We start from the raw sequence: 13445 nt of genomic DNA, 5'->3' as shown, positions 1-13445 counted from the left end.
TCATTGTTTGCATATAACACCCAGTGCTCCATGAAGAACGTGCCCTCTTTAATACCCATCACCAGGCTAACCCATCCTCCCACCCCCCCTCCCCGCTAGAACCCTCATTTTGTTTTTCAGAGTCCATTTTCTCTCATTGTTCATCTCCCCCTCTGATTCCCCCCCTTCATTCTTCCCCTCCTGCTATCTTCTTTTCTTCTTCTTCTTTTTTTAACATATAATGTATTATTTATTTCAGAGGTACAGATCTGTGATTAAACAGTCTTGCACAATTCACAGCGCTCACCATAGCACATACACTCCCCAATAGCAATCACCCAGCCACCCCATCCCTCCCACCCCCCACCACTCCAGCAAACCTCAGTTTGTTTCCTGAAATAAAGAATTCCTCATATCAGTGAAGTCATATGACACATGTCTTTCTCTGATTGACTTATTTTGCTCAGCATAACAACCTCCAGTTCCATCCATGTCCTTGCAAATGGCAAGATTTCATTCCTTTTAATGGCTGCATAATATTCCATTGTGTATATATATATCACTTCTTTTTTATCCATTCACCTGTCGATGGACATCTTGGCTCTTTCCACAGTTTGGCTATTGTGGACATTGCTGCTATAAACATCGGGGTGCATGTACCTCTTCAGATACCTACATTTGTATCTTTGGGGTAAATACCCAGTAGTGCAATAGCTGGGTCATAGGGTAGCTCTATTTTCAACTTTTTGAGGAACTGCCTACTGTTTTCCAGAGTGGCTACACCAGCTTGCGTTCCCACCAACAGTGTAGGAGGGTTCCCCTTTCTCCACATCCACACCAATATCTGTCGTTTCCTGACTTGTTAATTTTAGCCATTCTGAAGGGTGTGAGGTGATATCTCATTGAGGTTTTGATTTGGATTTCCCTGATGCCGAGCGATGTTGAGCACTTTTTCATGTGTCTGTTGGCCATTTGGATGTCTTCTTTGGAAAAATGTCTGTTCATGTCTTCTGCCCATTTCTTGATTGGATCATTTGTTCTTTGGGTGTTAAGTTTGATAAGTTCTTCATAGATTTTGAATACTAGCCCTTTATCTGATATGTCATTTGCAAATATCTTCTCCCATTCTGTCGGTTGTCTTTTGGTTTTGTTGACAGTTTCTTTTGCTGTGCAAAAGCTTTTTATCTTGATGAGGTTCCAATAGTTCATTTTTGCCCTTGCTTCCCTTGCCTTTGACGAAGTTTCTAGGAAGAAGTTGTTGCAGCTGAGGTTGAAGAGGTTGCTGCCTGTGTTCTCCTTTAGGATTTTGATGGACTCCTGTCTCACATTGAGGTCTTTCAACCATTTTGGAGTCTATTTTTGTGTGTGGTGTAAGGAAAGAGTCCAGTTTCATTCTTTTGCATGTGGCTGTCCAATTTTCCCAACACCATTTGTTGAAGAAACTGTCTTTTTTCAATTGGACATTCTTTTCCACTTTGTCGAAGATTAGTAGAGCAGAGTTGAGGGTCCATTTCTGGTCTCTCTATTCTGTTCCACATTGATCTATGCGTCTATTTTTGTGCCAGTACCATAATGTCTTGATGATGACAGCTTTGTAATAGAGCTCGAAGTCTGGAATTGTGATGCCGCCAGCTTTGCTTTTCTTTTTCAACATTCCTCTGGCTATTCGGGGTCTCTTCTGGTTCCAAACAAATTTTAGGATTATTTGTTACATTTATTTGAAAAAAGTGGATGGTATTTTAATAGGGATTGCATTGAGTGTGTAGATTGCTCTAGATAACATTGACAACTTCACAATATTTGTCTTCCAATCCATCAGCATGGAACGTTTTTCCATTTCTTTGTGACTTCCTCAATTTCTTTCATGAGTATTTTATAGTTTTCTGAGTACAGATTTTGTCTCTTTGGTTAGATTTATTCCTAGGTATATTATGGTTTAGGTGCAATTGTAAATGGGATATGAGTCCTTAATTTCTCTTTCTTCTGTCTTGTTTTTGGTGTATAGGAAAGCCGCTGATTTCTGTGCATTGATTTTATATCCTGCCACTTTACTGAATTCCTGTATGAGTTCTAGCAGTTTTGGGGTGGAGTCTTTTGCGTTTTCCACATAAAGTATCATATCATCTGCAAAGAGTGAGAGTTTCACTTCTTTGCCAATTTGGATGCCTTTTATTTCTTTTTGTTGTCTGATGGTTGTGGCTAGGACTTCTAATACCAAGTTCAAAAGCTATAGTTATAGTGGACATCCCTGCCGTGTTACTGACCTTAGGGGGAAAGCTCTTAGTTTTTACCCAATGAGAAGGATATTCACTGTGGGTTTTTCATAGATGGCTTTTATGATATTGATATATGTACCCTCTATCCCTATACTCTGAAGAGTTTGGATCAAGAAAGGATGCTGTACTTTGTCAAATGCTTTTTCTGCATCTATGGAGAGGATCATATTTTTCTTATTCTTTCTTTTCTTAATGTATTGTATCACATTGATTTGTGGATGTTGAACCAACCTTGCAGCCCAGGGATAAATTCCACTTGGTTGTGGTGAATAATCCTTGCAATGTACTGTTGGATCCTATTGGCTAGTATTTTGGTGAGAATTTTTGCATCCATGTTCATCAAGGATATTGGTCTGTAATTCTCCTTTTAGATGGGGTCTTTGTCTGGTTTTGGGATCAAGGTAATGGTGGCCTTATAAAACGAGTTTGGAAGTTTTCCTTCCATTTTATTTTTTGGAACAGTTACAGGAGAATTGGTATTAATTCTTCTTTAAATGTCTGGTAGAATTCCCCTGGGAAGTCATCTGGCCCTGGGCTTTTCTTTTTTGGGAGCTTTTTGATGACTGCCTCAATTTCCTTAGTGGTTATAGGTCTGTTCAGGTTTTCTACTTCTTCCTGGTTCAGTTTTGGTAGTTGATACATCTCTAGCAATGCATCCATTTCTTCCAGATTATCTAATTTGCTGGCTTATAGTTGCTCATAATATGTTCTTATAATCCTTTGTATTTCTTAGGTGTTGGTTGTGATCTCTCCCCTTTCATTCATGATTTTATTTATTTGGGTCATTTCTCTTTTCTTTTTGATAAGTCTGGCCAGGGAGTTATCAATCTTGTTAATTCTTTCAAAAAGCCAGCTCCTAGTTTTTTTATCAGATCTACTGTTCTTTTGGATTCTATTTCATTGATTTTTGCTCTGATCTTTATTATTTCTCTTCTCCTGATGGGTTTAGGATTTATTTACTGTTCTTTTTCGAGCTCCTTTAGGTGTAGGGTTAGGTTGTGTATTTGAGACCTTTCTTGTTTCTTGAGAAAGGCTTGTATTGCTATATACTTTCCTCTTAGGACTGCCTTTGCTGCATCCCAAAGATTTTGAACAGTTGTGTTTTCATTTTCATTAGTTTCCATGAAATTTTTTAATTCTTCTTTAATTTCCTGGTTGACCTATTCATTTTTTAGTAGGATGCTCTTTAGCCTCCATGTATTTGAGTTCTTTCCTAATTTCTTCTTGGGATTGAGTTCTAATTTCAAAGCATTGTGGTCTGAAAATTTGCAGGGAATGATCGCAATCTTTTGGTACCGGTTGAGACCTGATTTGTGAGCTAGGATGTGATCAATGCTGGAGAATGTTCCATGGGCACTAGAGAAGAATGTGTATTCTGTTGCTTTGGGATGAAATGTTCTGAATATATCTCTGAAGTCCATTTGGTTCAGTGTGTCATTTAAAGACTTTATTTCCTTGTTGATCTTTTGCTTAGATGATCTGTCCATTTCAATCAGAAGGGTGTTAAAGTCCCCCACTATTATTGTATTCTTCTTGATATGTTTCTTTGCTTTTGTTATTAATTGCCTTATATAATGGCTACTCCCATTTTAGGGCCATAGATATTTGCAATTTTTAGATATTCTTGTTGGGTAGACCCTTTAATTAGGTTATAGTGTCCTTCCTCATCTCTTATTATAGTCTTTGTTTTAAAATCTAATTTGTCTGATATAAGGATTGCCACCTCAGCTTTCCTTTGGTGTCCATAAGCATGGTAAATTGTTTTCCACCCCTTCGCTTTCAATCTTGGGGTGTCTTTGGGTCTAAGATGAGTCTCTTGGAAACAGCATATCAATGGGTCTTGTTTTTTTAATCCAATCTGATAGCCTGTGTCTTTTGATTGGGGCATTTAGCCCATTTACATTCAGCGTAACTATGGAAAGATATGAATTTAGTGCCATTGTATTGCCTGTAAGGTGACTGTTACTGTATATTGTCTGTGTTCCTTTCTGGTCTATGTTGCTTTTAGGCTCTCTCTTTGCTTAGAGAACCCCTTTCAGTATTTCCTGTAAGGCTGGTTTTGTGTTTGCAAACTCTTTTAGTTCTTGTTTGTCTTGGAAGCTTTTTATCGCTCCTTCTCTTTTCAATGACATCCTAGCTGGATATAGTATTCTCGGCTGCATATTTTTCTCGTTTAGTGTTCTGAATATATCATGCCAGTCCTTTCTGGCCTGCCAGGTCTCTGTGGATAGGTCTGTTGCCAATCTAATGTTTCTACCATTACAGGTTACATATCTCTTCTCCCTAGCTGCTTTCAGGATTTTCTCTTTGTCTGTGAGACTCGTAAGTTTTACTATCAGATGTCAGGGTGTTGACCTATTTTTATTGATTTTGAGAAGGGTTCTCTGTGCCTCCTGGATTTTGATACCTGTTTCCTTCCTCAAATTAGGGAAATTCCCTGCTATAATTTGCTCCAATATACCTTCTGCCCCTCTCTCTTCTTCTTCTGGGATCCCAATTAGTCTAATATTGTTTCATCTTATGGTATCACTTATCTCTCGAATTCTACCCTCGTGATCCAGTAGTTGTTTATCTCTCTTTTTCTCAGTTTCTTTATTTTCCATCATTTGGTCTTCTGTATCACTCTCTCTTTGCCTCATTTATCCTAGCATTTAGAGCCTCCATTTTTTATTGCACCTCATTAATAGCCTTTTTGAATTCGACTTGGTTAGATTTTAGTTCTTTTATTTCTCCTGAAAGGGTTTCTCTAATATCTCCCATGCTTTTTTCAAGCACAGCTAGTATCTTTTAAAATTGTCATTTTGAACTCTAGTTCCAACATCTTACTAATGTCTATATTGATTAGGTCTTTGGCAGTCGGTACTGCCTCTTGTTCTTTTTTTGACATGATTTTTTCCATCTTGTCATTTTGTCCAGAGGAGAATAAATGAATGAGAGAACAAAATGCTAACAGGGTAACGACGACCCCAGAAAAATATACACTAAACAAATCAAAAGAGACCTGAAACCAGGGGAAAAGAAAGGGAAAGAAAGAGGAAAAGAAAAAAAAGAATATGATTAAATATCAGGCTGGTGCCACACACTAGATTTTGGTTGTCTTTTGGTCTATTAGAAGAAAGTGCCTCCAAAAATTTTAAAGAAAGAAAAGCTTATATATGTACATATAAAATAAGTGTAAATATGGTGGAGGGATGGAATATGCCTGTAACAATAAAAAGTATGAAAGGTTTTATAAAAGGAATTGATAAGATAAGAAGGTTGAAAAAAGAAAGAAAACGATTAAAAAAAAGGAGGAGAGGATGTGATCAGGCAGGAGACTAGAACAAAGAAATACACTGGAGATTTAGGGTATATTTTGGTTTGTTAGAAGAAATTGTACTCCAAAATCTTAAAGAAAGGACAACTTATATATATATATATATATATATATATATATATATATATATCTATAAAGGGGTAAAATATTACTTTAAAAATGAAAATGAATTTAAAAATGAAAAATAAAAGGGATTTTTTTAAAAAAGGAATTGATAAGATGTTTGTTGAAAAAGGGAAAAAGAAAAATTCAAAAAAAAGAAGAAAGTTAAAAAAAATTAACTTTGAAAGACTAAAGAATCATGGGAAAACAAAAACACATGAATTCTATGTGCAGTATTCCCCTAGAGCTGGACGTCTGCTGGAGTTCTCTTTGATTGGTAAACTTGGTCTTGGCTGGCTGTTCTTGCTGACCTTCTGGGGGAGGGGCCTGTTGCCGTGGTTCCCAAATGTCTTTGCCAGAGGCGGAATTGCCCTGCCCTTGCTGGGTCAGGCTAAGTAATCCGATCGGGTTTGCTCTCCAGAGCTTTTGTTCCCTGCAAGCTTTCCATACAGCTTTGGAGGACAAGAGTGAAAATGGTGGCCTCCCAATCTCCACTCGGAAGAGCCAAGAACTCGGGGCCCCACTCCTCAGTGCACCCCCAGAGAAAAGCAGTCAGTCACTCTCGTCTCCCCGGTCTCCAGCCACTCTGTGCTCACCAGGCCTGTGACCGAGTGTTTCTATCTCTGGCACCCGACCCCATGTGGAGTCTCCAAACCCAGCAGAACCCTGCGGTGCACTCCCGTGCCGCTTCTCCTGGGGGAGGAAGGTGAGTCTCCCCGGCTCTGCCACTTGTTGGGTCCCTGCTGGAAGAGCAGTGGCCCAACTGTGCTGTGGATCACACTTTATTGCAACCCCTAGCTAAGAACCCACTCCTCGGTTCCATCTCTGCAGCCAGCTTCCCCACTCCAATACCTAGGAGCTCTGCCGCACTCAGGCACCCCCTGTCTTTCTGTGACCCCGAGAGTCCTGAAACCACACTGTCCCCGAGAGGGCTCCAACCCCTGCTTAGCAACTGGAGTGACGTCCTTCAGCGGAGCACTTTTAAAAGTTCAAATTTTGTGCTCCACTGCTCTATCACTTGCCAGAAACGGCCGACAGAGGTCCCCTCCTCCACCGTCTATCCTCCCAAATATCGCCTCAGTTTCACTTCTCTGCATGTCCTACCTTCCAGAAAGTGGTCGCTTTTCTGTTCAGAGAGTTGTTGCTATTCTTTTCTTCAAACTCCTGTTGAGTTTGTAGGTGTTCAGAATAGTTTGATCCCTATCCAGCTGAACTCCTGAGACCAGACGAAATCCAGGTCTCCTACTCCTCCGCCATCTTGCTCCACACTCCCAAAGTAATTATTGATAGATACATATTTATTGTCATTTTAGTATGTTTTGTGGTTGTTTCTGACATTTTGTTTTTATCTTTTCTTTTCTTTCTGTCTTTCATGTTTTGCTGATTTGTTTAAAATTTATTTATTTATTTATTTATTTGAGAGAGAGAGTGAGAGCACACACAAGTTGGGGAGGGACAGAGGGAAAGAACCCTCAGTCAGACTCCCTGCTGAGTGTGGAGTCCAACACAGGGCTTGATCCCACAACACATGAGATCATGACCTTACCTGAAACCAAGAGTTGAACGCTTAACTGACTGAGCCACCCAGGCATCCTTTGCTGATTTCTTTTAGGGAGATATTTGGATTTATTTCTCTTTCTTCTTTGTATATTTCTTAGTGGTTTGTATATTTCTTAGTTGCCATTGGGTTGGTATATAACCTCTTCTGCATGTAGTAGTTGCTAAATGATGGACTTTTAAGTGTGTATCCATTCTTACTCTTCTTTTCCCAATGATTTAGATATCTGGTGACCTTTTTTTACATCCTTTTATCTCGTAAATTTCTTGACTGATTTTTTTTAAAGATGGGGGTGGGGTAGGGGGTGAGGGAGAGAGAGAATCTTAAGCAGGCTCCACATCCAGTGTGGAACCCAACATGGGGCTCAATCTCACAACCCTAAGATCATGGCCTGAGCTAAAATCAAGAATCAGACACTTAACCCATTGAACCACCCAGGCACCCCAAATTGACTGATTTTTTTTTACATAAATATTCATTTTTACTGCTTTTGTGTTTCCTATCTTCATACTATCACTTTTGGTCTCTCTTTTGCTTTCACAGAGTCCCCTTTAATATTTCTTGCAGGGCTGTTTCAGTGGTTAAAATCTCTTTTCTTTTTATTTGTTTGGGTAGCTCTTTATCTCTCCTTCTATTCTGAATGATAGCTTTGCTGGATAAAGTATTCTTGGCTGCAGATTTTTCTCATTCAGTACTTTGACTATATTGTGCCACTCCCCTCTGGCTTGGAAAGTTTCTGCTGAAAAATCCCCTGCTAGCTCTATGGGTTTTCCCTTGTATATTATTACTGTCTTCTTTTGTCTTGCTGCTTTAAAAATTGTCTCTTTATTACTGTATTTTGTTAATTTAGTTACAATATATTTTGGTGTGTGTCTGTTCTTGTTGATTTTGATGGAGGTTCTCTGTTCCTCCTGGAGCTTTTATATATATATATATTTCTTTCCCCAGATTAGGGAATTTTTCAACTCTTATCTCTTCAAATAAATTCTCTGCCTCCTTTCCTGTCATTTCTTCTGAGACTCCTTTAATATGATTGTTATTATGTTTGATGGAGTCACTGAGTTCCCTAAATCTATTCTTTTTCTGCATAGATAATTCTCTTTTCTCTTTTGTCTAGCTTGGTTACTTCCCATTACTCTGTCTTCTAGGTCACTAGTTTGTTCCTCTACTTCTTTTAGTGTACTGTTTAGTCCATCAGGCACGTTTCTGATTTAGCTTATTGATCGTTTTATCTCTGTTATGCTGTTCCTTATCTCTGTGTTAAAATTCTCACTCATGTCTTCCATTCTTTCCTCAAGTCCAGAAAGTGCCCTTATGATTAATGCTTTAAATTCTCTATCAGGCATGTTACTAATATCTGTTTCACTTAGATCTCTGGCCATTCCATCTTGTTCTTTCATTTGGGATGTATTTATTTCTCTGTGTCTTCCTATTGTCTGCCTTTCTGTGTCTGTTTCTGTATGTTAGGAAAGTCAGCTATGTCTTCTGCTCTTGAAAGTAGTGATGTTATGAAGAAGAGGTCCTGGACTGCCCTGCAGTGCAGTGTCCCTTGTTCACCAGAACATAGCCTTTTAAGAGAGTATCCTAAATGTGTTGCTTACACCCTACTGTTTTGTATAAGTCAGTTTTCCTTTCAGTGTATTCATCTGCACTGACCATCTGCCCGTTGTGGGCTGTGCTTGCTATCTGTGTTGTTAGTGGGAACAAGTCAGGCCAGCACTGAGGGATTGTGTTCACTGAGGAATTTGGCAACACTGTGGCAGTTTTAGCAAAATTTGTACTGGGCCACCAGTCTTATGCCAGATCCCCTGATGCATTGAGGCAGCTGGGGTCTGTGTACCAGGGAAGCCAGAGTAACAAGGCTGGGTACAGAGGTTGTCAATGGCTGGACAAGGCCAGGCACACAATGGTGACTGTAGGCCCATGGCTGGGCATAGTGCAGCAGATGGGTGCCTCACAATTGTTGGGTGAAGTGCATGGCAGCAGCAATGTACCTAGTGGCTGGATATGCCATGCAACAGCATATTTCTATTTTAAATGTTTAATTATTTTAAGCCTAAATGTTCTTAGAACTCGATTTTTTTCTTTTGTATGACAGAAATGGGTAAAGTAAAAGAAAAAACTTTAACACTTTAAAGGTTGATGAAATCTTGGGGCGCCTCAGTGGCTCAGTTGGTTAAGCAACGGCCTTCAGCTCAGGTCATGATCCTGGAGTCCCGGGATCGAGTCCCGCATCGGGCTCCCTGCTCGGCAGGGAGTCTGCTTCTCCCTCTGACCCTCCCCCCTCTCATGTGATCTCTCTCTCTCATTCTTTCTCTCAATTAAATAAATAAAATCTTAGAAAAAAAAAGGTTGATGAAATTTTAAACATATTTTATTACTTTAAGCTCAAATTTTAGAAGAAGAGTTTATTTATTTTCTTAAGAAATCTCTACATCCAATGTGGATCTTGAACTCACAACCTTGACATCAAGAGTTGCATATTCTACTGACTAAGCCAGCCAGGCAACCCCTAAGCTCAAATTTTAAACACTAAATCAGCTGTAACAGTTTCAGATAGATTGACTTCATATGTGAAATGACTATATCCAATGAAGAGGTTTTTAAAAATGCAGATGACATAACTATTGCAATTGAAGACAATTATAACACTGATTAAACTAAGTTTGTTTCCCCCTTCGTTTAGGATCTTCTCTGAAAATTAACTGACTTATGGCTGGTAAACTGAAGATTGATTTGAATCTCTTTAGAAATATTCTATTTCACCATTTCTATTCCAAAGAAACATGAATGTTACCTATGATATGTCAGATTATAATATGTCAGCAGATTCCTGGAAATTTCGTAGTTACTCTTTTCTCTCCAACTTACAAATAGTGTGAGATAGCAATGCATTCTCTCTTTAAGAGAAAAAAAAACACAGACATTCTGACTTAATATGTATGAGCCATTCAGAAATCTCTGAAGTTTAATATAGTAGACCTTTGATATATTTCTATGTGTCTCAGAACATAGTCTGAATTATAATATCAGAATAGTGTTTTACAAAGGAAAGTTAAAACAATTATCATATGATTTCACTGATATGAAGAATTTGAGAAACAAGAGAGACGATCATAAGGGAAGGGAGGGAAAAGTGAAACAAGAAGAAACCAGAGAGGGAGACAAACCATAAGAGACTCTTAATCTCAGGAAACAAACTGAGGGGTGCTGGAGAGGAGGGGGGTGGGGGGGATGGGGTGGCTGGGTAATGGACATTGAGGAGGGTATGTGCTATGATGAGCACTGTGAATTGCGTAAGACTGATGAATTACAGAACTGTACCCCTGAAACAAATAATACATTATATGTTAATTAAAAAAAGAAATTAAAAAAAGAAAAGAAAAAGCATTTTTAACTCTCCTCAAATTATGTTTCACCTTATGTTACCTGTAAATAAGTAGATATGAACATAGGGCCATATATAGATTACTGTATTAAGAATAGTCCCAAAGGGATCACATGGTATCCAGACCTCTCAGTTAATACTATATCATGATATATAAAATTCCAAGCAGTACAAAGTCACATTCTGTTCTCTACTAGGTCTACATTCTTCTGTGTCTCCATAAAAACTTTTGAAAAGTCAAAGACTTACCTGTTAAGAGTATAGTAGAATCCCAGCAGCAACCAATAATGCTGTTTATGATTTAGATTTCTATTTATGTTTTTATCAAATTAGCTAAGTTTAAAGAGCAGGGTCTGTTGAAACTAATAATTTGTTGGAGTTATGTTTAGGGAAAGCTCTGGGATATAGGCTTTGGCCCTCATACCAAAGGCTAAAGCCAGGCGATTGCAAATGTGAAATTTAAAAATTCAAAAAGTTTCCAAATGGAATGAGACAGGATGTTTTATTAAGCTTGTCTTCTGAAAGAGAAATAATTGGATTCAGTTCGCTTGTTTCTTCTTTAACATAAAAATAACACTTAATATTCTTGGCAAAAGACTCAAGAAATGGATACCATAATTTTATTATCTAATCAGCAGATTTTTATCAACCTGGGAACTGTATTTTAAAGGAGTATTAATATGTCCCTTCTTTTCACTACATCTATATCTTTGGGGTAAATACCTAGTAGAGCAATTGTTGGGTCATAGGGTAGCTTTATTTTGAACATCTTGAGGAACCTCCATACTGTTTTCCAAAGTGGCTGTACCAGCTTGCATTCCCACCAACAGTGTAAAAGGGGCACATACACCCCAATGTTCAAAGCAGCAATGTCCACAATAGCCAAACTGTGGAAGGAGCCAAGATGCCCTTCAAAAGAGGAATGAATAAAGAAGATGTGGTACATATATACAATGGGATATTATTCAGCCATCAGAAAGGATGAATACCCACCATTTGCATTGACATGGATGGAACTGGAGGGGATTATGCTAAATGAAATAAGTCAAGCAGAGAAAGACAATCATCATCTGGTTTCACTCATATGTGGAACATAAGGAATAGCACAGAGGACCACAGGAGAAGTGAGGGAAAACTGAATGGGAAGAAATCAGAGAGGGAGACAAACCATGAGAGACTATGGCCTCCGGGAAATAAACTGAGGGTTTCATAAGGGAGGGGGATGGGGGGATAGGATAGCCGGGTGATGGGTATTAATGAGGGCACATGTTGTGATGAGCGCTGGTATTATATGCAACTAATGAATCGTTAAACACTACATCAAAAACTAATGATGTAGTATACGTTGAACATAATAAAAATAAATAAATAAATAAAATAAACTTAAAATTAAAAAAGGAGCATTAATAAATACTTCTAGCAAATTTTGGGGAAAATCTTATTCATAGATGTATTTCTATGTTTTTGTGAACTTAAAAGGAATTTTCAGTACTGTGTACTATTTTGGGCAATTCATTAGCAGAAAAGAAAGCAGATTCAGAATGCAATGCATTTCAAAATATGAAATGGGAACTGTGTAAAATAATTTGATTGCTTAAGGACAGCATTTATTTCCTCTAACAGCTTACATTTCTATTTGTGGTGTTATGGACTAAAAGTGCATGGTTTATTAGTTTCTACTTCATATCATAAAATCCATAATTATGTACTGTTTCAGAGTTATAGAGTTTCTTCTTGAACAATCAAAGTACCTTATCATCTGTGTTAGAAGAGATTATTTTGCTATGGCAAATTTTGATCTGCTATTTTTCATTTGTTTTTAATCAAAGCACACACATGTGCTATGTTAAAAATATCATTAGTATGCCATATTAAGGTAATAGGGATTCATTTAAAGTGAAATAGTGTGCTTCTTGCACTTTTAATAAGTTTCTTTATTATACAACATAATAAAGGCCATATATGAAAAACCCACAGATATCATCATCCTCAATGGTGAAAAAATGTTTTTAATTAAAAAATGCCTGTGGTTATTATCTCTACTAAAAATGAAAAATAAAACCAAAAAAATAATTCATATGAATTATAAAAATAATTTATATGTACTTAACATAAAATGAAGTGGCTGGTTATATACATATGTATACATATCTTTATGTATATAAAAATAAAAGATCCTATCTATGCCTAAAGAAAATGAGTATTTTTTAAATTTCCTAATAATTTTCAAAGTAGATATGATCACACAGTTCATATATTATAAACTGCTGCATATATACCTTCCATATAATTCTGTATTTTTACCTTTAAAAATTGTTAATACTCATATTGATATTAAATGGCCAGTGTCATTATAGCTCCAATTGTTTGACTAACTAACACAATAAGTCCATTTATCCTGCAGGACTAGACAGGTATCACTTACAGGATTCAGGATCAGAGTTGCCATCCCCTTCAGTGCGGTTATTGGGTGCAGTATGATCAAAGTACTGTTCCTGAGAATAGCCAAGGGGCAGGGCATGGGATGTGCTGGGAATCTCCACATCATTGTCTCCCAGTCCACCATCACTGCTGTTTTCCTGAAAGCCTTCTGGTAAGTGAAATGTGACATGCCGCTGGGACTGAAAGGAAGAAAAAAATTTATAGGGTTTCACTCTGATCTGAATAATTGCCTAATGTGTCCAATTTAGAAAATGCATTTTTTCTGATATCTAGTGAAGTAGCATTAACATGATCTTGAGTTGTAAAAACTGTCAGGTTTTATGAAGAGTCAGCCTTGTGTTCAAACCTGCTTCACCTGGCAGTAGATTTGCTTTTATTATTTCT

The 13445-nt window shown here is 37.7% G+C and overlaps 1 protein-coding gene across 4 annotated transcripts in view; it reads right to left on the bottom strand.

Moving 5' to 3' along the window:
- LOC112828530 (protocadherin-11 X-linked) overlaps positions 1-13445 on the bottom strand; it is a 639354-nt gene that overhangs the window by 268903 nt on the left and 357006 nt on the right. For 3 of the 4 annotated variants that reach the window (XM_073880940.1, XM_073880941.1, XM_073880942.1), the window contains exon 6: positions 13045-13240. In XM_073880940.1, the coding sequence (XP_073737041.1) occupies positions 13045-13240 (196 nt within the window). Of the gene's footprint in view, positions 1-13036; positions 13241-13445 lie in introns of those variants that run through there. The other variant, XM_073880943.1, reaches the window with a different exon arrangement.

Source organism: Callorhinus ursinus, unplaced genomic scaffold (genome assembly GCF_003265705.2).
Source record: "Callorhinus ursinus isolate GAN/ISIS: 27379988/994484 unplaced genomic scaffold, GSC_fseal_2.0 scaffold40, whole genome shotgun sequence".
Classification (NCBI taxonomy): domain Eukaryota; kingdom Metazoa; phylum Chordata; class Mammalia; order Carnivora; family Otariidae; genus Callorhinus; species Callorhinus ursinus.
The sequence above is the reverse complement of the archived record's forward strand: the minus strand, read 5'-3'. Positions and strand labels throughout refer to the sequence as shown.